This window comes from Acanthopagrus latus, chromosome 15 (assembly GCF_904848185.1).
Source record: "Acanthopagrus latus isolate v.2019 chromosome 15, fAcaLat1.1, whole genome shotgun sequence".
NCBI classification, from domain to species: domain Eukaryota; kingdom Metazoa; phylum Chordata; class Actinopteri; order Spariformes; family Sparidae; genus Acanthopagrus; species Acanthopagrus latus.
The window spans coordinates 24,258,562-24,285,464 of record NC_051053.1 but is presented as its reverse complement, the minus strand read 5'-3'; the positions used below and the strand labels follow the sequence as shown (position 1 = coordinate 24,285,464).

The 26,903-nt window shown below is 41.4% G+C and overlaps 1 protein-coding gene across 3 annotated transcripts; it reads right to left on the bottom strand.

Annotated features, from left to right (window-relative positions):
* Window positions 1-2,514: 2,514 nt before the first annotated feature.
* Window positions 2,515-11,895, bottom strand: LOC119033002 (protein FAM161A-like). 3 transcript variants are annotated; one of them, XM_037122570.1, is made up of 8 exons: window positions 11,845-11,895; window positions 11,550-11,661; window positions 10,670-10,772; window positions 10,476-10,577; window positions 8,598-8,791; window positions 7,141-7,406; window positions 5,787-5,951; window positions 2,515-3,589 (listed from the first exon to the last, which is right to left on the bottom strand). In XM_037122570.1, the coding sequence occupies exons 5-8, from the start codon at window positions 8,694-8,696 to the stop codon at window positions 2,782-2,784; spliced, it is 1,338 nt and encodes a 445-aa protein (XP_036978465.1). In that variant the 5' UTR covers window positions 8,697-8,791; window positions 10,476-10,577; window positions 10,670-10,772; window positions 11,550-11,661; window positions 11,845-11,895; the 3' UTR covers window positions 2,515-2,781. The 3 variants fall into 3 exon arrangements, with proteins under 3 accessions (XP_036978465.1, XP_036978464.1, XP_036978467.1); XM_037122569.1 differs by having other exon boundaries at window positions 8,598-8,788; XM_037122572.1 differs by having other exon boundaries at window positions 8,598-8,788; window positions 10,670-10,743.
* Window positions 11,896-26,903: the final 15,008 nt, after the last annotated feature.

The window sequence follows — 26,903 nt, the reverse complement described above, 5'->3', positions numbered from 1 at the left end:
AGTATTGTTAGGTTTAGTATAATGCCACATTTAGACTCAAAGCATCTCTAGAGGGTGCATTACATATGTATTATTTAAATTGAAATGAGTGACCATTTCAGAGGGTTCACACACACACACAGGCCTCTGTTCTGGTTAATGTAGAGTTGTTTATGATCAAAGTTATACAACTCCAATTTAAAATAACTTTTACTTTGAATGTCAAGTCTGTGTTTTTGTTACTTAGTTACTTACATGACATAGGCTAAATCGTTTACATCTCTGGTTCACCCCAAACACAGATAAAACCTTACAGTAATCTCACAAAATCATGTATTCAATAAGTATGTAATCATGTCAGTGCAATTTAGACAAGTCCAATGGATTCACAGACCCAGAAAACATGGGGTTAGACACCAAGATTACATGGGTCAAATAATGAAGGAGTTAAGATATTTTAAGGGCTTCCTGCCCACCTTGGACGCCATCTTGAAAATGACTAGTGGTCAAACTTTGGAAAACTTTTGGTTTGTAATGAAGGACACCTAATGCTACAAAAAAAAAACAATTAAAAAAAACCCAGCTGAGAAACCTTTTGTTAGTTTTTTTTCAGGGTTTTGTTTCTTGTATTCATATATGCAGCTGTTGAGGGTGATGGTCACTTTTGGAGACACCCACAAAGATCTGAAGCCTGATGCTGACTCACAACAACTTTATGAATGAATGATGAAATATCTTCAGAGACTATATGAATAAGAGTGTGACCCGCCACGTTGATAAACTGTGGTTCAACAAAGAATGCAGGTCAGTGCAGTAACACGCTTCAGTACTGATGGAAGAAAGCCAAACGCCCACCACACCACACCTGCACACTGCAAGTGCGTCGGTCTGCACACTTACAGTAAATATCTGCCTTCTAATAACATCCACGCCTTCCCGTAAGTATCAGCGCAGAGTGGGCAGGAGGAAGAGGTGTAGCTCTAATGCGTGTTAATTGGTCTGGTGGTGTGTTCTTTCTTCTTATGACACAGAGAGACATGGAGGATCTGGGATTGTTCCTCCACATGCGTGACTTTCACACTGATTCCGAGTTACGTGGTCAAATCCGACAGCGTCACTCATATCACAACAAACTCTATTTTAATCAAAACTGATGATTTTTCCAATAATGATAAACGTAAAAAAAAAAAAAACGTTTTCCAAAGAAACTCATTTGCAAGAAGTATATAAGTGTGATTTTACAATTCCAGTAAACGGTGACTAATACAGAACACTTCATATGAGGGATAAAAAAAAAAAAAAAAAAAAAAAGTGGTTACCACAATCCCTATAAAAAAAATGTCTTCAGCATGTTCTTAACAGTTTAGGTCTGCTTGCTCACGCGAGTAAAGCTATCCCACGTGACGCTACTCAGCCAATCAAATCGGTGCATTTGAGGCGACTGACTGAATCCAGACAGACTGGAAGAAGTGACAAGCGAGTGAGAGACGGGGACAGGGAGAGAGGACAGAAATGAGTCTCTAAGAGTAATGAATGAATGAGTCGAGTGGATTTGTGGTCTGTACAGAAAGTCGTTTACTGATGGAGGAGTTGTCCAGCAGTTTAAACCTTATGGAGGAGAAACAAAAACACAATATTTATTTTCAAAAAATTAAGTGCTTTATTCTAAGATGTACAATTTTTAAAAAGCTAATTTTTTTCAACGCAGCCCTTCTTTTCCTCAAAAGAGAGAATAAAATAATACACACCTACAGTATTATATATCTGCATAATTAAATGTTCAGTGGCAATAAATATTTTTGAAATGTTCTTTCTTCATTTGATTTGACAGTCAGTTCTTGATTACATTGCAGACGTTGATACAACTACTCAGCTACTTCAAAATATATCACAGTGATTCAAATGTGAAGTTTTATTTTGTCGGATGTGGAGACAGTGGAGGCTTTTTGTTGACACAGGAGACTATGATCATTTATATTTATTTTTTATTTACTGTATTATCACTTGTTGTAACAAGCAGAGAAGAAAATAAATCCTGTCTGTAACCTAATAGTTATTTCTGTGATAGAAATATCAGTATCGACACAAATTGAAATACTCGTGCTCGGTTTGAACAAAATGGTATCGGGTAAACGTTAAATCATTCTCTATTTTTATCGGAACAACCCTGCGACTGCAAATTGATACTGAAACTGGGTCATGATAGTTTTTGATCAGATCACACCACTCAGGTGGGGGGTTACCAGTAGCTGGAGTTGTTTCCTTTGCTTTCTGTTTTCACTCAGATGCTGGAGCAAGCTGTCAATGTGTTGCTTTAATGCTCCTAGTGATAAAATGCAAAACAGCTTCTTTTTTGCTCCCAAACTCCAACGTGACACGCATGAACGTGCTGGAGGAGCCCGAGTGAGGCAAACGTGAGCATACACAACTCTGAGGTTTCCTGTCAGGAATCACCTTTACAAATGTTTTACGGAGGAGTAATTCAAGACTTTAATGAGATACACACAACGTGTTTTGGTGAGAAACAATAAATGTCATTTTGTTAACGGGAATGCTGTCGCTGTGTGAGTAAAGAGCTGCGTACGTTTTCCATTTAGTGTTAAAGAGTTTGATGAAAACAACACGTGCTACGGAAGATAAAGGCTAAGACTTAAACCTTCGGTGTTGAACCGTGTCCTGCTGTGTGATAAAGAGTAACTAAACTGTGACTAGCTGTGTCGCAGAATTAAACGTATATATACAAAACTTTAGCTGGTTTTCCTTCTTCTTTGCTGCCTTGCTTTGATTCAGGAACATCGTCTCTCACACACTGATGCAGTCGCTGTGGTGTTTGAACGGCTCCCTCTCCTTCACCATCTCGATCGACAGCTCTATCTGCTTCTTCACCGGCTTGGCCGACGGACGTCTCTGAGGTCTGCAGGAGTCAGGAGACTTGAGCGCATCCGACTCCGGGTCGGAGTTTGGATCGCTTTGGCCCTCCGTGGCCTCCCTCTCCAGAGTGCTGATGGTGAGAAACCGGGGCCGGCGGTTTGTGGTCTTGGTGTCTGCTCTGTGTCTGGCGCCGTACACCGAGCTGGGCATGGGCCTGGCTTTGAAGGTCTGCCGTTGCTCTTTCGATCCAAGCGTCCCCAGCTCGGCCACAATCTTCGCCTCCCTCTTCCTCCGCTCTCTCTCCAGGAAATGGAAAGGCTGTGGTGAAGCGGCAGCGGAGGGCTGGTTTCTTCTGGTGTCACGCTTACTGTTGGTACTGATTGTTCTGTTGGATCGCTGAGTGGAGCGGCGGCTGATGGCTTCGTAGAGAGGCAGGTGTATGTGCGCCGGTGCCGGTGACGCTCTGAACTTCTTCTGGCACTCTTGGAGCTCCTCCAGCTCCCGTCTCAGCAACGTGTTCTCCAGCTCGATCTCCGAGCGCGTCCTCACCTTGTGCTTCTTCCTCTGCTCCTCTCTCAGCATCATCTGAAAGGGTTTGGGCACAGTGACCTTGGAGGTCGACTTGAACCTGACCCCACTTTGCCGGGACTGTCTTCCCTGCGGTTTCGGATAGTAGGCCTTGGGCTGGAATCGGAACTGCTTCTGCGTTGTCAGTTCTTCTGGGCTCAGCAGGATGTCTCTGGGGATGAATGAAATATGACAGTGACGTGTGTTACACCCGCAAACGTAATAACTGCCCACAAACGTAATAAACCACAAACGTAATACAAATCTGCAGCTTTGAATGTAATAATCCCGCAAATGTAATAAATTTCCCACAAACGTAATAAAATTTGCCTACTGCAAACGTAATACTGAATTTCCTGCAAATGTAATAACTATTACATTTGCAGGAAATTATTACATATGTGGGAAAGTGAAAATCTGTAAATGTAATAACTTCCCACAAATGTAATATGAGACAAAATAATGATCTTTGTGGTTGTTGTTGTTTATTTGTTTACTTATAAACCTGCCAATAGTGACTGAATGTTGACAAGCAACCCGCAGGTCAGGTGGGGCAGGTCAGAAAGTGACAGAGCAGTGTTCTAAGTTATTAATAACACACACACACACACACACACACACACACACACACACACACACACACACACACAGGTCATGCTCATAATTTTAAGGGCTATGGCTACAAGCCTATGCTGGTGGCTTATGAGAGCCAATGTTTGAACCATTTAAGCTAGAAGATCCCCGGTTCGCGTCCCGGTTAGGACGCCTGGGATCTTTCTGTGTGGAGTTTGCATGTTCTCCCTGTGCAGCGTGGGTTTTTACCGGGTACTCCGGCTTCCTCCCACAGTCCAAAAACATACTGAGGTTAATTGATTATTCTAAATTGTCCGTAGGTGTGAATGAGAGTGTGCCTGGTTGTTTGTCTCTATGTGTAGCCCTGTGATAGACTGGCGACCTGTCCAGGGTGTCCCCTGCCTTCGCCCTAAGTCAGCTGGGATAGGCTCCAGCCCCCCCGCGACCCTGCAGAGGATTAAGCGGCGTACATATAATGTACAGATAATGGATGGATGGATGGATATCAAAAGCCAAAAACTTGAATAGATAGTCCATTCTTTGAAGTAGGCCTAATGAAAACATTTGTCAAGATTTAAGACTTAAATTAAGATTAATTTAAGTTACAGTCATTATTTATTTGCAAGTCTTTAATTGTCAGTGTTCAGACAGTCTTGGTCCATGTTACTATCAAAAAGAACATGGACCAGTCTTAAATCTTGACAAATGTTTTCATTAGGCCTACTTCAAAGAATGGACTATCTATTCAAGTTTTTGGCTTTTGATATCCATCCATCCATCCATCATCTGTACACATTATATGTACGCCGCTTAATCCTCTGCAGGGTCGCGGGGGGGCTGGAGCCTATCCCAGCTGACTTAGGGCGAAGGCAGGGGACACCCTGGACAGGTCGCCAGTCTATCACAGGGCTACACATAGAGACAAACAACCAGGCACACTCTCATTCACACCTACGGACAATTTAGAATAATCAATTAACCTCAGTATGTTTTTGGACTGTGGGAGGAAGCCGGAGTACCCGGTGAAAACCTACGCTGCACAGGGAGAACATGCAAACTCCACACAGAAAGATCCCAGGCATCCTAACCGGGACGCGAACCGCGGATCTTCTAGCTGTGAGGCAGCAGTGCTAACCACTGGGCCACTGTGCAGCCCCGGCCTTTGATATGCAGACATTAAATGGTTCAAACACTGGCTCTCATAAGCCACCAGCATAGGCTTGTAGCCATAGCCCTTAAAATTATGAGCATGACCTGTGTGTGTGTGTGTGTGTGTGTGTGTGTGTGTGTGTGTGTGTGTGTGTGTGTGTGTGTGTGTGTTATTAATAACTTAGAACACTGCTCTGTCACTTTCTGACCTGCCCCACCTGACCTGCGGGTTGCTTGTAAACATTCAGTCACTATTGGCAGGTTTATAAGTAAACAAATAAACAACAACAACCACAAAGATAATTATTTTGTCTCATATTACATTTGTGGGAAGTTATTACATTTACAGATTTTCACTTTCCCACATATGTAATAATTTCCTGCAAATGTAATAGTTATTACATTTGCAGGAAATTCAGTATTACGTTTGCAGTAGGCAAATTTTGTTACGTTTGTGGGAAATTTATTACATTTGCGGGATTATTACATTCAAAGCTGCAGATTTGTATTACGTTTGTGGTTTATTACATTTGTGGGCAGTTATTACGTTTGCGGGTGTAACAGACGTGCAACTCATGAAACTCGAAAACTCGCTGCTTCCTCATTTCAGATTCAAGAATGAATGTGTCTGCTGCAACTTCACAAACCTCCGAAAGGTTCGGTCCTGGACCGTCCTTCTGGGACTGTGCACCTCCAGTTCCCCCATGCTGTCCGCTCCATAGAGCTCTGATTGGTCAGAACCACTCGATGTGTCATGGAAGTCCAGCTCCTCCTGGGAATTGATCCTCTGGAGTTTCCTGGCTGGGCCACTACTGCAATGTGCAGAGATTTATAATTTAGGAAGGCAAAACAACCACCAAATGGAAGTGATTACACATCTGCAGAGCATCTGGCCCACTTTGGTTTGAACAGCTCATATCATACTTGATATTGAAGTGTGGGTGCACATGTTGACTGTACATTATTGATCATTCTGAACATCAGACTTTTAAAAGGTGCTTTTTTTCCGGAGAAAAGTCGGGAATGAGACTCAAAAATCAACTTTTCTCTGGCAAAAAGCAGCTTTAAATCAATACAACTTATTTTATTGCAAAGTGTCATTAAATTGAAGACTAGTCTTCCAAACAAATGCCTTCAAATATAATGCTTAATGTTCTTTTAATGACTCATCTGGAGGCCAGGTACTTTTGGGACAAAGCACGAGTTCAGATGTGGTTTGGGGGTTTTTTTGTAATGTATCATGCAGCAGGATAAGAATTAGTCACTTACAATCAATTTATGTACATTCTTCAACATTGCTGTGGTTAAAAAACGTGGGCACTGGTATCGCTTCTTGTATTTGCTCTTTCACTCCAGTCCTGACGCCTTCGCACTGGTTCAATTCAAAGAAATGATGCTGACATTTTACAGGTCACATTTAACGCTCGCCTGGGTTTCTCCCCGAGCGACATAGTAGAAATTATCAACCCCATATGAGGCTATTCGCAGCTCTTGATCCTCAGCTGTGGCTCTCCTGGTTCCAGAGTCGAGGCTTTTGCAGTCGGGGCCCCTCCGACTTTGAAACTAAAATCACGTCTTAAAAAAATGTGGATTCATCCTTTAGTTAATTTTAGTCTTTCTGTCTATTTTACTTTTCTTCATTTACTATCTGCTTCTAATTCCTCTTACGTGACGTCGTCTTTTGTCGTTTATTGCTGTGATTCACTTTATTTCTATTGCTTCTATGTGATTTTGCCTTTTTTATTAACTTTTATTGATTCATATTGACATGTTGTGATTTGCCTTCTTGCTTTTACGTCTCTGTAGTCCGGGCTTCTTTCTGTTTCTCTTGCCCGTTGAATGAATTTACACCCGATCTTTAATCAACGACAACTAATCTCCTGTAACCCATCTCAACCCAAAAAATATCTATTCATGTATTACCAAATCTGTCCCGAGATTTAAACTTGATGCCTTGTTGATGTCTCTCTTGAAACTCTCTATGAACAGATGATATCCAACCTGATCGACAGCCTGGCCTCTCTGTTCTCTCCTCCCCTCAGACCTCCGTCTTCCTCCTCTCCGCCCTGGCTGATGTACATCCTCTCCAGCTCGGCCATGTTCCTCAGGTGGGCGCTCTTCAGCTCCTCCAGCCTCCTGTAGTACTCCTGGTTGGAGAAGTAAACGTGCTGCTCCCTCTGCAAGCCGTAGATCTCCATGGACAGGGAGCTGCGAACGCTCCTGCCGCCTTTACCCTCCTCGCTGCTCTCTGAGTCCAGGTCATAGTCCTGCAAGGTTTCATCAACATGCTGTGCTGAAACTAAGAATTGTTGCCATTAGCTGCAACTGATTATTTTAAAGATGAATCGATTAATTATCGTCCTAGAGAATGTTAAAAGAGAACAAACACGAGGTTGGCATCATGTCAGAGTCAGTTGATCATTTAGTCTTTGCAGCTTCATCAAAATAATAAACAATTAACACTTTTGGGAGTCAGTTTATTGCATTTTAACTCTGCTCATGGCTGCAGCAGAAGAATGAGTCATTGGGGAAGTATGGAGGTGATGTTTTACCATTCACAGACATGTCATTATTGTGAGAGGACATAATAAGGATGTGGTGTGTGCACCAAACCCATCTGCACACATCTGCTTCATGTAAGAACGGTGATATTTCCTCAAACATCTCCGTGAAAGACTTCAAGTAAGGATGTGGGCAAACTGAATGAACCCATGGGGGGATTTCCATCTTCATTAAAGTAAAACTTTGCATGATCTGTTTTTTTTAAACCTGTTCTTTGAATAAGTGCATCGAATGACAAACATGGGTGTGGTGTCTGGAAAGAAATTCTTTTTTTTAAACCACTTATGTTAAAAACTGAAGTCCAACTATAAAACTGTTTGGATAATAAAATAAAAGACTAGATAAATTGGAGGAAGTCTCATTTGCTTGGATTATTATTTCAATCACTGAGAAAACTCAAAATCTTACTGTGTATGTTTGTCTAATATCTAAAACAAAATATAGAACTAGACACGAGACACCAGGAAAGAAACTTTTCAGTAAGATTTACTCACTTTTCAAGCATGAAATGTAATTAAATACATTTACTCAAGTACTATTATTAATCTTGTGCTCAGTGTACTTTATACTACGACTTTATACTTCCACTCCACCACATGTTGGAGGCAAACATTGTACTTTTTACTCCATTGCATTCATTTGATAACTTTATGTATGTACTTTTCAATGTATTAAACAAAATACACAAAAGATACAACAGCATATACAAACATGTACAAATATGAAGCTTATTATTTACTTTTACTTGGACTTTTAATACTTTGGTACATTTTATGTCAGACTTTTACTCGAGCAGCTTCATGTGGGTGACTGACAGGTTTATAAAAGTAACATTTCAACACTGGTTTTCAGTTTCTTTATATAGTTTACTATCATTAAATCTTTAGATTGCTCACCTCACTGGCACAGTCCTCATCTCTGACAAAGTAACGGTCTCTTTCTTCTCCGTACGGAGACATTAATTCCTTGTTTTCCAGAGAGACTGATCGATACATCGCCGCTCTTCCTTCTTATTCTCCGAAAAGAAAAAAAAAAGCAGACACTCGTCGACCCGTCTGAAGCAGATTCCCCGTCTCTGCACACTGACCTGCTGAGCAGATAGGATGGGTAAGTCAGAGCAGGACGCCAGCGAAGATTAGCACAAACTTTACTGACACACACACACACACACACTGACACACACAAAGACTGAACGCTTTATCCTCTTATCATCAGGAGGAGGTCGTGATTTTACAGTCATCAGCCAGATGGTCCATATGGACCCGATGGCTTTTCCCTTGAAGACATGATTCAAAGTCAGATAAATGTCTGTGTGGATGCTCCCCAATCTGATTTACAGATTAACTTTCTTAAACACAGCACAGGGCTGAAAACGCTGCCTGCTGCACCTGTCGCACTTTGTTCTGCAGGAGTGAAGGTGAACAAGTTAAAGGACGCCACAAAGGTTATTTACATTAGATAAGACATGATATGAATGCCTGCTTTTATACTGGAAACTGGTCATGTAATATTAACTAATGGATTCTAAGAAATGTCACAAATAAACTCACAACTATCAGCATTTTCTCAGATGATATTTGGATGTTTCTTAATGTATCTATGAATACTCTTCCTCCATTTGTATTTTATTTGATTCTTGTCACTGATTATGTACAGAAAGACTTCTCTCAGGTGAAGAACAGCAGATACTGGTTTCTGCAGCACCTGAGCAGGTAAACACCAACACTACAAAGCACAATAAATATAAATTCTGATGTACATGAGTCTTGTATTCTGTGTCTAATTATATTTCCAGGCCTGTATTATACAAAAAATTATTCTTACCACTCTAACTTAAACCCTGTCAGTGACTGCACACCTTTAAGAGTCTCAAAAATTAATAACTTAGTAGTTTTTCACAGGACTGATGCCTGAAATTCATTTTTAACGTCAATTACTACAAACTGTATAAAATGCATTTATATTCTATTCTTCAGACTTTGGAGGAGTCGAGCCTACAACCTCAATTCCCAGAAAAGTTGGAAAGTTGTTTTGAATAAACTTTATTTAATCCCTTTTTTGAGATGGAATCTTCACTGTAGCAGCTGAGCTGAAAGAGTTAGTAAGCACCCTTATAATGACTGATTTTGTTTTTGTAATTGTTGGTGAATTTACCCGTTAAGTATCTTAATTACCTGTACATTTCCCATTTAATTCTAGTATACAAGTTCAGTGTTAAGGGTCTCATTCGTATATGCATAATTATTCGATCATTCTGAGTTAATAAAAAGCTAGATGTGTGATTTATTACAAGAGACAAAACAGCTACATGTTAGTCTTTTACTTTTAATGTAGAATATTAACATCATTCCCCACAACTTTATCTGTAATAACTGAATAATCACATAAAGTTTGTGTGTACATCTGCATTAAAGTCTGCAGATGATCATTTTAGCTTGATTTGCTAATCATTTTTGGCATATACTGAACTGAAAACAATACAAAGACTATATACAGTATCTACTGTTTCGTGTAATCAACTTGATTGATTTCTTGTGTAAATATGTGATTATTCTGAATTTGATGCCAGCAGCACGTTTGAAACTAAATGGGACCGGAGCAAAAAAAAAAAGACTGTAGCTGTAGAAAACGCTCCAAAAACACCTGTTTGGATTATTCCACAGGTAAACCGGTTCACTGGTAACAAAGTTGTTCTCAAGCAAAGATGATTGATGATTGTATAGATCATGTAACAGTCAGAACACCACAGTGATGACCCGTCAGTGTCCACTTACACTGGTGACCTTCTGGTCCAGTAGCACACATGGACGGATCCCAAACGTTGGCTGGCCTCGGCTCAGCTGTGGAGGGTTTTGGAGGGGATTTGACAGATGAGGCTGTAGAGGGAGGACACATACCAGGGCCGACTGTGTTAATCTGTTTACTGAGGTTTATTCAACTCTGTCATTACAAGCGTGCAAGTCTTCACCTGGAGCTGCGACACGTTTCCCCATCTGTCTCCTGTCTCCCTCCATCTCGTCTCCTGTCCATATACCTGAGAGCCTGAGACAGCAGGAGACAGAGAGACAGAGCTGAGGAGGGAGAGACAGGTTCACTGTCATTAATCACGTTCAGCACAAACATTCACTTGGACTCACGCGTGAACTGATCAGATTTTTGTGGGTCGAAGGTCACTGAGAGCTCACAGAGGAATGTTTGTGGCCGTAACTCCAGAGCTGATTTGCTAATTACTTCACCGTGACGTCATAATCTTCTCTGTTGATTATTCAACACCAACATTCAAAAAGATGAAATGCATATAATAATGCTGATGACTTATTGAAAGAATTTTATATGAGTTCAAGAAAATTGGTTAGTTAAACATGTATACATATATTTGAACATAGTTTCATATTATTTGTTCATTTATTTACATAGAATAAAAATACCACACTATTTAAAGATTTGAATTCCTTTATTTTAGTTTAATTTTATAATGACTGCACTTTTAGTTTTTTTTTTTTTTGACAGGAAACATTTAAGTTGCTGTTCACCTTTTTAATACTGCTCTGTTTAAAAATAAATCTAAAAAATAAGTGGCTTCCATTTGCTGTATTCGTTCATGTTTTGCAAAGGGTTTAACCTGAGCCAGGCCTTTCCACAGTGATAATCATATCACAGTCATGCAGGCGTAGACGATATTTTTCTTTTCTATAACACACTGGTATCAGTATCGGTACCTGGTATCGGCTGATACCCACAGCACAAGTATCGGAATCGGTATCGGGAGAGTACAGATGGTATTGGAACATCTCTAGTTGTGGCTTCCTTATTGAAAGTTTTGTCATCGAATTTGTTATAAAGTTTACCTTCTTCTTCTTCTTCTTCTTCTTCTTCTTCTTCTTCTTCTTCCTCACTAGCATCAAGGCAGCAGCAAATTGCAGTTGACACATTTGTCCACACGGTGGAGCTGCTGTACTTCTAGAAAATCGTGACATCATTTTGTGTTTAATGTGCATCAAACCTTCTTCACTTTGAGCCGTGATTTTATATTCATGATTGTGATCACATGTATGGAGCGTAATCTTCAGTTTTTAAACTTTAAATAATTTAGAACTAGTTTAGGTTCATTCTTGCATAGAATAGTTAGCCTCTGCAACTCACATGAAGGCTTCTTCTTCTTCTTCTTCTTCTTCTTCTTCTTCTTCTTCTTCTTCTTCTTCTTCTTCTTCTTCTTCTGTTTACAGTCCTCACTGGCATCAAGGCAGCAGCATTGCAGCTTACACATTTGTCCACACGGTGGAGCAGTTGCACTTCTTGTAAAACATGACATTTTTGTGTGTGTTTAATGTGTAAGAAACCTTTTTTTACTTCCAAATGTGACATTATCATATTCATCACTGTGGTCCCAAATATTCAGTTTTCACACTGTATATGATTTGGGGCTGTTTCAAATTAAATAATGTCAGTTCAGTTGCTTCTTTGAACATGTGAGTTGACTTTACGTTGGTTGAATTGTTAGTTTAATGTCTTTTCTTTAGTGTTCGTCATTGTGTTATCTGAACTTGGGAACGCGTGTTTGATAAACTTTAACATTAGTCAACAACAGTTAAGTCACACAGACAAATAACACAAATTAAGACGATTTCCTTTCACATATTCATAGTTTATAGAATCTTCTTCTCACAGATCTGCACCAACAACTCTGAAGTATTTTCTTCCAACGTCAGCAGAAATATTTGTGGTGAAACTTGTGTTACTGACTTTGAAATTGGACCTTGTGACGATGTAAAGAATAAATTCAATAATAACTTCACCATTGTTAACTTCTTCTTCACTATCGTGGACAAAACAACTCTGATTGACTGACTGACTCTGAACTAAATCAACATTAAAGAAATAAATGTTCTATTTTTACATTAGCGTCATTTGAAAAGATAAGTTGAGTCCACTTAACTGCAAAAAGACTTTTTACAGTGTTGGTGAATCACGTAATCCATCTCAAAGAAACTTCACATTTTATGGTTACAATATTTTTTGCAGTTGTGGTTTTCTTTCATAGGTTTTCTTTTTTTTCAACTTTTCTTTGTAACGTACCTGCAGTTCTCAGAACATCTTGCATCTCACATTTCACCACAGTGGACCGCCACATCCTCCTACAGACACCCAACAGTGTGTGTGTGTGTGTGTGTGTGTGTGTGTGTGTGTGTGTGTGTGTGTGTGTGTGTGTGTGTGCGTGCGAGAGAGAGAGAGTGAAACCTGTTGAGGCTGCATGGCGGTGAGAGAATGACTGATTATATCCCAGCATGCACTGGGAAACCACCAGCCTATCAGAGGGTTTGGGCCTCAGGTCAGTTATTCAAATCTTAAGAACAGGAACACTCGATTTCTGTGCAATAAAACTTCCACTGTGCATCAAACATCTGGTTCCTCGTGCGCTCGACAGACACGACACCACCGTTAACAGTGAACCGCACAGATTTCTGACAGTGTGTTGTGTTTCTGTATGTCTGCTGTGTGTGTGTGTGTGTGTGTGTGTGTGTCCAGTTTTTTCCGCCGGGCTCCTCGGTGTGTTGGCGTGGGATGAATGGTGGCAGTGTTCAGTCAGAGTGGGGCTGAGTAAACAGTCATCACAAGCTTGGCGCGGAGCAACACCACCACCAAATATCTGACGGGGTTGTTGTGATTCTCATTCTGCATATCAACATTTTCTTCAGCTGTTTTTTTTTTAATTTAATTTACTTTCTGTTGACTTCTTAAGTCATACCAGCTGCGGTTGTGAGTGTTTGTCGGGCCTCCACCAGATCACACAGCAACAACACACTTAAAGGAACAGTTCTCCCAAAAATGAAGATTCTAGTCTTTATCTCATCGTGCTCAGGTGAAGTTTCGTAGTGTGCAAAATGTTTCTGGAGCTTCACAGTAAAACAGCACCGCAGCAGCACTGTTTTATTTCCAAAACGAGTCCCCATCTACTTGGTCGTGGGTGTGTGTTCCTGCCCCGAGCCAGGGAGTTTAAGTGTCTTGGTTTTTGTTCTCGAGCGATGGTGAAGCGTAACATGAGATGGACAGGCGGTTCTGGGCGGCGTCAGCAGTATTGTTGGCAGCACTGTATTCTTGATCTCCCTTTGGAGGTTTTCCGGGCACATCCTACTGGAAGGAGATCCCGGAGGGCAGACCCAGAATACACTGGAAAGAATATCTTCACTCTGTCTCATCTAGGCCGGAGGAACGCCTCTGGAGAGGATGTCTGGAGCATCTTTCTGAGGGTTAGCAGATGATGATGATATTTTGGTTGATGTTGGAATTAAATAACTGTGTGTTCAAGTTCATTAAGGCTACTTCAATCTAGAAGTCTAGAAGCCTTCTGTTTTCAAAAGTGCTCAATAAAGTTTACTCGCTGCTTGTTCAGTCTTTGATGTGGTTTATTTGTGGCTTGTGTCACATGTTATGATAAAGAGCTTTTGTACATCAGTCCATGTTTGAGATATGAGATAGCTGATTTGATTCATCAGATGTATAAACTAGTTGGAATTCAGCTTTTTTGCTGTATAATCTCTGTATAATTTTTGTTAAATACCAACATAAAACAGAAGGACGCGACTTTTCACTTGTGTGACTCTTAAGACACAATATCAGCATAAAAAACATCAAGAATGAGATAAAACTAAAACAGGTTCATGCTTCAAAAATATAAACCTACTTTGATAACCGTCATTCAGACTGCCTTGGTGGTTGTGGTTATGGACGTGATTGCAGTTTTCAACAGAAATCAGACTATCTTTCCTCCAAACAGGCAGAAGTGAGAAGGGACTTGTTGTGATCAGATAAACTGACTCCACACACAAACTAGATGTGAACATCTGATTGTTCGAGGGCTCTGGAAGTCAAACTGAAAGGGTCTCCTTCCTGTCAGGACCCTCGCAGCAAAAACGCTTTCGCACAGGAGCAGCGCGACCGCGAGTGTCACGGAAAGAGGCCTGAGATGAGGAGGAAATCCCCCTGACCTCACCTCATCTCACCCCTCGCCTCACGTCACACACACACACACACTTGACTACGCAGGAACACAAGTAGGAGCTCACATGAAGAACCTGCACTCAAAAAACACGTGGGCGCAGACGGACACATTTTGTCGTCCGCGGGGACAAACAGTGACGTGGAGAGGCCTCGGGGCGGTGGAGTGTCTGCTCACCTCCCACTTCACTGCAGCTCTTCACAGCCTGTTTGTTTTTCGAGAGGGATACTCCACCCTCCTGTCAACAGGCCCCACTCATTAACTTCCTCACAACCACTTCTGTTACACAAACTGGGCTTTGAGTGTGAGACTGATTGCAGGCTATACACGAGTTCTGGAGAACATGGCAGCCGCCCTTAAAAAAAAAAAAAAAAACGTAATGAGATGCAATGATATGTAAAGTTGAAGCTGCTGCTCTCTGCTCGCTTTTTTAAAAACCCTGGCATGAAATACCCGTTAACATGCGTTTAACTGCTTCTCTGATGTCACGTGAAGCTGAAATGTTTGCATGTGTTGTTGCCACGTCGGTTATGTTACACGAATGTCTGAAACAAACAAAATAAAGCAACTTAAGATCTTTAAAGTGATATTAACATACACAATTTCCAAACCATAAAATGTGTAAATTCCAGTCTGGTAAACAAAATGGAGGAGTTGATATCTCATGTATGTGTCTGAGAACATGTCTGAATGTCTGAAGAACAATCTAAAAGTCCATCTGTTTAGTTGATCCATTTGATTTGTTCATGTATGTGCCGAACTGCTCACACATGATCAGACAACAACGTCAGACCTGCAGCACGTCTCACCTGCCTGACCTTCTGCAGAGGAAATGACCATCATTTGTGTTCAGTCATGTAGTAAAAAAACTCATTTCACACATGCAGATGTTTGTGTTTCACTGCTGCAGTTTTTAACACTAAATCAGTTGCTCGAGTGTTTCCTGTTTCCTGGCTGGCGGTGATAATGTCCTCTGAGCTTTGTTGAACCGTTGGAGAGGTTGTGCTGCAGTTACGGTGACCTCAGCGTAACCAGAATGCACTGCAGCCACAAGATATTCTGTTGCTTTTGTGTCACTATCGCTCCGTCATGTGTAACCAACTGGAATTCCGACGGGGTCATATTGGCTCTCTGAGGGGGGCTGTCAAAAGGCATTCTGGGAAATGTGGGAAATGGCCATCGAACATATAGGAGAGATGGATGCAGATAAAGCAGGATTTGCAAACACTTGGTTCCAGAAAGAATTCCTGGAATGAATTTATAATCACAGATACGATCAAAATAAACAGATGCCCGATACGATCAGCTTCCCTCAAATACCTTTAAAAACGTACATTGCAGATTACATTTCTGTTTCCTGTCCCAAATACAGAGGAAGAAAATGTTTTGTCAGACTTAACTGGGGCTTCATTTGTCTTCTACAAGTGATCAGTTGTACGTCATCATCACCTGTAGCAGCAGAGCTTCTCACTTTTTAGTGAAAGTAGTGTTTTCAGTCAGCTTCACTCTCTGTTTCAAAGCTCAGACTTTCTTTTATCTGATTGTCGATAAAAACATGTAAAGGGGAATTCCAGGCTTTGTACAGCTGCATTTACATGTTTTCACCTGTGAATGATTCATAGCCACAAAAAGCTTTCAAATCAGTCATGTAGATCTCCTCAGACTCTGACCGTCAGAGCCACGTCCACTCAAAGAGCCTGTTTTTGCGACTGACTGGCTGAGGTTGTTTGACTAAACGTCTCATTACATTTAGGAAGTGATTCCTACAGAGATACAGAGGACTTTCCTGTAAACAGAACAACAAGGCTCGTTCAAAGACAAGTCTCGCGAGAGGTGAGATGCTGCATGAAGACGACGGTGGAGACCTGAAGCATAAACCAGATGTGCATATCGAGCCCAAGTTTAAAAATACTTGACGTTCCCTTGGAGTTAAGAATGTGATACTTCTAACTTCTACTGAAGTATCTAGAAATTAAACTTAACAAATAAATGTAGTGGAGCAAAAAGTACAACATTTGCCTGCAAAATATGGTGAAGCTGAAGCTAAAAGTAGCAAAAAAAATTGAAATAGTCAGTTAAAAAGTACCTGAAAATGATACTTTTATACAGAACAGAGATGCAGCTGCTCAGGTGAAACACTACAGTGTTGATTAGGAAACGTTAGGAACACACTGTAGCTGCACGCTGCAACTGTTTCGTCTTTTCCTGTTTGTGGTTTTGGTGTGTCTTTAACCTGCCTTTACAGGTTTCCATTGTTTCCAACGGCAACATCAGTACACCGGCAAAGAAACCCCCCTGCTCTAAAGCACTAAAGCAGGCGGCACTGTGTGTACCGTTTATCAGCGTGTGATCATCAGCATCAAGCAGCTTCTTCTCCAGAAATAGCACTTACTTCATGCGGGTTTAATGCTTGTGTTTTTTTTTTAATTTTCAGGTGTTGCTCTAACACTTCTGCCACAGATCAGTGTGAGGGGAAATTACAGAATTACTGTTGAAAGTCTGACAGACGGAGCTGCGGGTCTGATGAACGAAGCTGCTGTTAAATGTTTTTGTTGTTGCTGTTGTTTTTAACAAATTCACAGATTGTTGGAGGTTAAAATGTATGTAAAGAAATGTGCTTTTAAAGATTTATTGTCTGAAGATGAAGAGTTCATCTGATATCAAACCTTCAGGGTCAGCTATTATTGGTGTATGTGAAGAGCAGACTGCAGACATTTAGAGCAACTGAAATAACAGTTTCTCACCAGAGTTTTTTTTGTTTTGTTTTGTTTTTTTCAAATGAACCCCATGTGTGTTACGTGCTCCTCTTCTCCTCCTGTTCTCCTCCCCTTCTCTCAGGTGCTCCTCATCAGGTAGTTAACCCGCCCCATATTTAAAGGAGGGTGGAGGAGAAGGAGCTCTCTCTTCTTCCACAGACTGAGCAGCTCTGTGTCTTTGTCCTCAGCAGGTGTTTTGTTTTCTTATGAGAATGGACCTCTGGTGGTTCTGTTTCTGTGTCGTTGTCTGTGGCCGTCCCAGACTCCCTCCGCCTTTTTGTTCCACGCTCCTGTAGTTTTTTGGTTAATTTTGATATTATTTGTAAATAAACATTCACTTTCTTTTGCGTGGAGTTGCAGGTGAGAAGGCTGCCCAGCCAGTGACCACTGCCCGAGACTGAGTTTCAATTTGATAATTTGAACGAGACCTACGGACAATTTACATCCTTGTCTGCAGTGACCAAAACAGCAATTTTAAGCCAAAACATGATATTTTCCTAACAAAGTAGTTTTAGTGCTGAAACCAGCCAAATCAACAGGATATAATACGAGCAGTTAATGTTTCTGCAAACCCCAGACACATCCAGATGTGGCATATCATATACACATTAAATACTTATTAGCATCAGGACGTGGAGGGGACAGAACTGGAGTTATTACAAGCATGCAAGAAATGTGGGGACATATCCAGATGTTTTTATGGCAACCAAAACAGATGTTTGTAGCCACACCATGATGCTTTCCTGACTCTAACCAAGTGGTCGTTGCACATAAACCTAACCAGAGCATGAGCACAGTGTTGTGACCAGAGAGGAATCAAAAAATGAAACCTAAAGAAATGTACATTTTCAACATATCCGTAGTTTGGAGAAACGTGCATTGCAAACATTTATTCTGGACGTTTTGTTCAAATGAGATATGAATGCGTTTACTCACACAATCATCAGTTTAGCAGCCATCTTAGACTCATGAAAGAGAGAGACAGAGAGCGAGGGAGGCTCTGCTCGGCCTTTACAGAGAAGAAGGAGAGTAATTCCTTTTCCCATTTATAGGCATCACAGTAGCTCGTCCAAACAAGCGGAGGTCAGATACAAACGTAACAGGCAGCAGTGCAGTCTATCCTCTCAGCCCCATACTCTCTGCTCTCCATATTTCACAGGAATGTTCGCTCTGCACAGCTTTTGTTTATAAATCTTGAATTTGCCTCCGTCCTCGGATGGCCCTCGCCGATGCACCGACAGATCGAGTGCAGCAGAAGTTCAAAAGTGTTCACAGTGTTTATACTTTTCTTTCCCCTTCCTCCAAACCGGACCATGTGAAGGGTCACGGCGATGACTTTTAGGGATATTTACTCATAAATCAGAGCTAACAATAACTCTGCAATAGAACTTCTTTCTTCTGTTTAAGCAAATGTTTAAAGGTTAAGTGTGGTGACAAAAACCAGCAAAGAACTGCTGCTAGTAACGTCTGTGTATCCAAAGCTTATTTCTCCATATTTACTCCAGTGTCAGTAATACTTGCTAAAAACTACAGCGCATAATTATTTAAATGAAATTAAATGATTCATTTGTGACGTTTTTTTAAGGACTCCTGAGAGATGAACAAACATGTTGGTTTTGTTCTTTTACTTGATATTTTGGAAGTAAGAAAATTTTAATCAGTCTGTTCACAAATTATATTTCTACAGCCAGCAGATGACAGCTGGTCCGGCTCCGTCCAAGGTTTACAAAATCCACCTATCAGCACTTCTAAGGGCCCTGACGCTGGAAAATGGAAAAGGAAAGCCCCTTTCAGCGCAGTTCCTTCCACAGATCGTTTATCCACAGTTTCCCTTTTTGAATGACACCTGAAGCTGTGGTATTCATGGTGAGTTCAGGTGCAGCTCCTCGGAAGAGACACTGGCGATGTGACGTGACTCAGCAGTCAGCCATAGACAGTTTGGTGTGTCTGGGCCCTTCATCTGACTCAGGACGTGACACAACATCACTCATCTACTTGGAAAACAGTGAATTACAAATATGATCTTTTTTCAAAATTTCCATTCAATTTGAGCCGTTTCTCTCTTGGTTGTCTATACAAGCCTGTGGATGATTTTATTGAAGTTATTTATTAACAAAGAGCAGCGGCAAGCTAGCTTTAGAAATGGAGACCTCAAACATAAACTAACGACCGGCTTCCAGCACAACACGGAAGTTTCATGGCGTTCCTTTAAGTTTTGAATGTTGAATGAAATCACTCATTTTTTGACACAACACGCTGCATTATGTTACACTAACAGCAACGTAATCGACGGAAACGTCTTCTTCTCTCGATACTAAGTGTGACGCTCTGTGAGTTCTGGTTCTGTGAGCATGGAGACGGCGTATGTATCTCCTCCTGTGACGTCCCTCCAGAGATACACTCTGTTCAGACACACCCACAGAAATGTTGATAACAGCCTGAGAGTCCGAGTCAGGGAGGCAGAGAGGAAGTGGCCTATTAGAGGCAGTGGTTTGACTTGAAATTGTTTGTGCGTAAATGTTTGGGAATGTGCGTTTGTGTGACTCAGTGTGTACGCGTGCACTGTTGGGAATGTTAACGTTTCCCAGTGTGTGTGTGTGTGTGTGTGTGTGTGTGTGTGTGTGTGTGTGTGTGTGTGTGTATACAGTATCCCCCAGCAGCTCTGTTGTGTGTTTGTGGGCTCTTGACAAAAGGCCCTTGATGCCGTTCCAGCGTTGTTTCACGCTGCGGTCCGGTCGTGCTGCTCCTCTCATCTCCTCCTCTAATCTCTAAAACACAATCTGACTGCTCTGTTCCTGCTCTGATTAGACTGCCTGGCTCCTTGTTGTGTGTTGCTGGCAGAGCCACAAAGTCTGCGCCGACGCATGATCACACTGGACGTCTTTTAAAAATCTGTTACGCGCAGTACCTACGTCTGTGGGGCCTGGCTTGTGTCATGATGTGTTTACTGACCATCAGGGAGAATATTATCGGATGTGTTGGACGAGCGGGGCTGCTGCTGCTGCTGCTGCGCCAGTGTTTACCTGCCTGCTTTTACATTTAATCTCAATCAGGATTTACTAAAGGGTCATTTCACCCAAATAACTGCTATTTTCTCATTCACACCTCACAGTATTTAACCTCACAAGTTACGTTTGTGTATGCCTTGTAGAATAACACACAGAGCAGGACATTCTGTAACACAATATGTATTATTTGACTTTCTCTTTTGCTCTTTTTATAAAAAATGCAGCCACTCGATTTACCCAGTCCAGTCGCCACAATAAAAATGTGGCCACAGACTGCTTCTGAAAACTGCAGATACATAAAACTTGCATGTTTCATGCGTGTCAAATCGGCGTTTTTACGATCTTCCAAAAAATATACCGTATGATAAACAGTCTGTACAATGATCAGCCACTGGATCATTTTAACCAGATGTCAGAAATAATTTCCAGCTGTTTTTTTGTGTCTAACTAGGTGATGATAGTCTAAGATAACCATGATATTAGAAAACAAAATACTGATGTTGTGTTAATGTTAACAGTTAACAGAAAGAAAGTTTTAACGTATCTGTAGTTTTGCAGAAACGTACTTAGCCAACAGAGAATAAAGATACTGTACAAGAGAACGGACAAATATCACTCACAGTAAGATGATGACAAGTTCATACAAAGAGAGCAAACATACACAATCAGAGCATACAGAAACCCACAATGCACCTCTGTGTCATACAAAGGGACATACTTCGGGAAAGACACATTTCTGATGAATTTTGAAAATGTCATTTTTTTCTGTACTTTCTGCACCACAAAGGAAATTCCATTCATCTCCACTTCATCAGAGCGGAGGCAGACATTTCACAGCGAAGTATCAGCTGATAAAAACCATCAACATCCCTTGATACTGCTTTTTGTGACATGAAGTAAGATTTTCAGGGGATTTTTGGGGTAAAACCTGGCATTAACAGCACAGACATGTGTTTAAAATGTCACAAAAGGTAACAATGATCGAGGTGCAGTACGTGAAATATATCAGAGGCGAGACAGAAGATGGGAGGCATGAGAGGGAGGATGAAGCAGAAGTGTAGGTGGTTTTCAGTTCAGTTAAAATACTTTAATAAAACCATTTACAAGTTAGAAATGAATCCTTCTTCTTCTCTCACAAATTAAAGGGGCAACACTTCATCAGAGCGTCTAAACCAAGCAAGCAAAAAAAATAAGCCCATGTGAGAATATTTAGCTAAACTGTCAGTGATACCATTCATAAAACCTCCCCACAGAAAACAGAAGCGAGCACAGAAGCTCACGCTCCAGACAACACACCCACAGTTTACGGTAAAATCAAATTTCATTTCTGAGTAAAAACAAGATGATGTGATGAAAACGTTACTTTTAAAGTGAAAGTGCATCTCCTCCTGTGGCAGTCGATCGCAGAGAGCCTTTACTCCACTGTGCTGGTGTGTTTCTGTTTCCTGAGAAGTAGAGCCCGAGTGTGTTTCTTTAAAACTGTTGATGTTCATTATCCTCCCTCCGAACACTCAGACACTCAGGAGGGAAGTTATTTCAACACACAAGCCTCTAACTGGTAAACCATCAGTGCCAGTAACCTGCCACAGATGTTATGACATCTGTATGTGTGAAAGAGCTGGTTTCATGCATCACCCGGTCTTCTGCCAGCATATGAACTCATTGTCGAAGGCCAGTTTCTGGGAAATGTCTTGACTCTTCCAGCACACAGCTGGTTAATTGAGAAAGTAGAAATGCAAAATACTGACTGAGGGTGTTTTTTCTCTCTCTCTTTGGGGATTAATCAGGAAAATGTCAGGTCTCTGTGATTTTATCGATGATGGACTGGAATAAAAAGGCAGTTTTTTTGAAGTAACTAGAAGATTTATTTTTTTTTCACGCCAGGAAACACTCTATCATGAATAGTATTTTATAAAGCAAATCCAAAGTCTATGAATAAGAGTAAGTATCAGAATAAGACATACATAGAAAAAAACTAACGCTGTAAACAAACAGCCTTTACTGATCAGGAGGACTTGAACGCTGCTGTGGAAATGTATGTTTTTAGCCAAGACTTGAAGGAGTCGACAAAGGGAGCAGATCTGACCCAAGTTTTAAGCTGAGATGATGGTCTGATGCGCCTGGATGCAGTGTAAATATATGAGGTCTATAATAGGGGTACTGGAAGCCAATAGAAAGAGAAGCTAGAATCAGAGTAAATCTGTCAACATGGTCCTTTAAGCTACCAGCCTACCTCAGTTATGAGTGGAGAAAACCAACTAGTGAATACCAACTAAATCCATAACCGAAACCAAGAGGCTGATAAACACCTCTTGGCTACAAGATGATCAATAGGCAAAAACCACAAGAATTTAGCCAGAAAGGTGTGTCGAAGAAAAGCTACCTAAGAAGCACTACAAGTTGTCCAAGTACCTGAGGAACCGGAGACGATACTGGAAAATCCTCCCTCTGCATAACATCACTGCAGCTAGAATAGGTAGTCGCATGACTCAATATGTGAGCCAGGCTCATAAAGGGACTGGCAAAACCCTAGGAGTAAGACGTCTGCTACCGGTTTGACAGAGGAGTCACCCAAGATCGCAAGACCAGATGGACTGGATTGTCTACAACAAAGCCTACGCCTCGATGCCACATGTACTTGGAACTGTATAATAACTGTGGGAGACCAATCTAGAGGCCATACCAAGAAGATGATCACAGAGAGCGGCTACAAGGCTACACACGAGGAAACCATGAGGATCAATATGTAGATAGAGTCACGCAAAACCTGAAAAGTCAGCTAAATGGTCCAAGCAGTCAACACCTAAACACCTGCTCCCTGCCGGTCACCAGACACCACGCTGGCATAATAAACTGGCCAGAGGAGATGATAGAGGTAGAGCTCCTCACAACACACCCCAACTCCAGCATCCAGAGGTTGTTCACTGAGAGTAAGGAAGGAGGCCGAGGACTGGAGAGGGTCAAAACCAGTATCCTGATAGAGGCACTGATCACGGCAGCACAGGAACAGGCTGAGGCCGGAGTCTACCACACCAGGAAGGACTCCAGATGGAGGCTGTGCAAAGATGCCCCTGCTACAGCGGGTTCTGGGATGCAGGCAAGACTGTCTTAGCATTCAGCTAGTCAACTCTCCAGACACCTGTCTGCCCTGCAGGCTACAACCACCTCAGCCTCCATGACCTCCATTTCAGGGGAGGACAGGCAGCACCTCACCAGCTGGAGACATACCACGCAGCACTAAAGCAGGTGATTCTCTCTTGGATTGCCCGTGTTCCCCCGGAGTCAGCAGTTTCTTCTTGAAAAAACATGCAGCACCTTTCTGCACCTCAGAGCAGTTTCATGTTTCTGATCAGCGTCAGGCAGCTACTGTTCCCTCGAGGGCTCATAGACAAGATGATAAAAGCATGTTGGTTTGCTTTTGTTTGTTTTTTTAATACTCATCTGTTTATTCCTTACAATTTGATTTTTGTTCTCATTCATTTCATCTCCCTCTGTGTGTCATTAAATGTTTTTGTGGTTATATCAGATTAATGCAGCTTTGATTTTAGGGCTTTTAAAAATCTGTTTCTCAGTATTTGAATATGAATACTCGTAAGGACTGTAATGAAAACACATATGGTCGATCGTACATTGCAGGTTGAATGGTCCTCTCCTTAAAACATATATTCACACCACAATTAGAGGCAGAGCTGGATGTTCCCCTGACAGGTGAAAGCACACAGGGTGCAGTGTGATGTAATATGATCACGGCTCCATGCATGAGCTACCTGCATCACGTTACCTCCACTGAGTGCCTGCAGCTAAAGGAAACATGAAGTCATGCGGGAATCAGTTGAAACGGTAAAACAAGACAATATTGCTAAAAGCCAACCACCTATTACACACACACACACACACACACACACACACACAGGGGACACAGAGCATTGTTGTGTGAATGTCAGGTGGTTATACCTGACCTCAGGTGTCTCTGGAGCAGAGGGCGGTGCTGATTTGTTTTGTTATTCGCGTGAGAGTCTGTATCGCAGACAACAGCAGGAACACCAGCAACACACAGAAGCGCTCGGAGCAGCACGCCAACATTCAGCACTGTGACATGTGATTTCATCTTTCTTCATAATTCAATCTTTCCTTCATTTCAAACAGATCATTTACTTTACGTCATTATAGAAAATCTTGTTTAAAAATGCTCCTTTTAAAAAAGTCTGTTTTTGTCTATATTCATTAAACACTTTGTATTCATTCTTTGTTTACTTATTTTTGAAGTGGCATGTTTTTTCCAGTGTAAAGGTCTTGATGAAGGCTGAGATGTGATGTTGTCACCATGAAAAACCTTTTGATTTCTGCATTCTGTTTGTGTAAACCAGATACCATATCCGCCAGAAACGCACAACATGCATTGTTATTGGTACACATGTATGACACTGAACCTTTTCTTTACTCACATTTTTTAGGCCGACACTGGTTTTTAAGATGTGAAAATTGTCTGTCTCCATTTCATCCCCTCTCTGTCTCCAGATTGCATTCCAGAACATATGTGATAACGGTGGTGGAAGGCCCATCATGGATAATTGCAGAGCCTCCAGGAGAGTGGGACGACCGCAGATGCAAACAGTCATGTGAAGCGTGGTGGTGGTGACAGTTGGTGGTTTGGTAGGTGGTGTCTCAGGCATTTCCTCCACGAGGAGGAACTCTAATGGAGGCAAAGGTTTAAAATGTATGTGTTTGTTTACTTTGTTTAGAAGAACTGAATCTACAATGAAAAAAAACTGTATCTGATTCCCTGTTTGTTACAAGATGTATTTGAAAACCCTGCAATATAAGTGAGCTGATGATATAGACCCTTCTAGACTAGAGGAAATAACCAGTGTACTGTAATCAGTGCCTTCAGGTGAAACACTGTATTCATATGGTCAAACATTTGCAGAGAACACAAAGCTGCAGGGAATGAAGTGAACTGAGCAATCCTTCAGAATAGATTTCCCAGAAGCTGAACTGTTTGAGTTGTGCTTTTATGTCTTTCGTCTGGTGTGTCAGGGTCTGTGCAACAAACCAGTTGATACAGAGTGGACCGGGGCTGTCTGGGGGCCCCCCGGGGATTTAGGGGATCTGGCTTTCAATAGGAAATTGCCCCCTCTCCATGAAGATCAAAAAAATACCTATTTGTCTTTTTTATTATTGTTCTTTTGTCTGGGAATATCATCTCTTCTTTCACTGCAGGTATTTATTCTAACCTTCCAGGTACAGGAGGAACATTTACAATGCGCTGAAGGGAACCTGTTTTTTATTGCTGATTGTATCTTCTATCTGTCACTACAGTGTTTAGTTAATGTTACGGTAACAGGTGAGTTTATGGCAGCAGGACCATAAACTCACGTGTGATAGCAGCAGCACGACTGAGATAAAGAGACACTCAGTAACGAGACAACGATCTGTCCTGCTGCTGACACAGTAAACCTCCGTTAACCCTCAACGAATGACAACATCTCTATGGAAATCCCATCCCTGCCTGTCCTAGAAACAGAGGGCACTGCAGACATGCAAACACTCAAACGCTTTACATTGCTTTAAGCTTGGACCTGATGTAATACACACACGTACATTTTCCTATCCAAATCAAGGACATTTGCGTGCTGTAAATGGAGCACACTGGTCCGGGAGGTCAAGTTTATTTGCATTAACGTAGGTAATAATATCATCATCCGCAAAACTAACCAGATTGAAAAAGCTAAAGCACTAGACAGCATTAGATCAGATTCACTCTCTATATCTAATTTCAGAATGAATGGCTTTATGTTTTGTATGTATATTCCAGTTTCATCAGGACTAATCCTTTTAAAGCTTTCCTGATTTAAGTTAACGCTTAGGTAAATGCTTCACACCACGGCAGCAGGCCAACATAAACTATACAGGTATGACTCACTGCTGTTCAGTGAGCTGTGGCACATTCCGTTGTCTCCTCAAATCCTTTCAACTCTGTCCGTCAGTAATATGAGAGCAGGCATCATTTACAGCATCAGTGACGGGTCTCCTTTCAGTGCTTCTCCCAGGTTAGTCCGGGTTACATGACCTGACGGGATTAGTCATTAATGGCAGGTGAAATTAAGGGCTTTGTGCAGGTTTTTCTTGTGTGCCGTGTTTGACACATGATCAGAGTTCAGCTTCATGGAAAGACGACTTGGTATTAAAACATAAGGCAGTAAGTCAGAGACTTGAGCAGCAATCCTCCTCTTTAGTTAGTAGATAAACATTATATAAACAACATATAATATATATAAACATTATTTCTGTCTTTAAAGAGAGGTCAGATAGGTCAACTTACCTCTATGATGAAGGGATGACAGTACACTGTGAAATAAATATTTGTAGGTTTCTATACCTTCTTTGTCAGATCCAGTGCCTACATTACCCAGAATGCAACTCAACTGCTTACAGCTCAGT

Excerpts from the sequence above, each read along its gene's own strand:
- LOC119033002 (XM_037122570.1), bottom strand. The coding sequence starts at position 8,696 with ATGTATCGATCAGTCTCTCTGGAAAACAAGGAATTAATGTCTCCGTAC. Across the intron at positions 7,407-8,597 it reads ATGAGGACTGTGCCAGTGAG|GACTATGACCTGGACTCAGA; the intron begins GTGAGCAATCTA and ends GAAACCTTGCAG. Across the intron at positions 5,952-7,140 it reads GAGGCCAGGCTGTCGATCAG|TAGTGGCCCAGCCAGGAAAC; the intron begins GTTGGATATCAT and ends TGCACATTGCAG.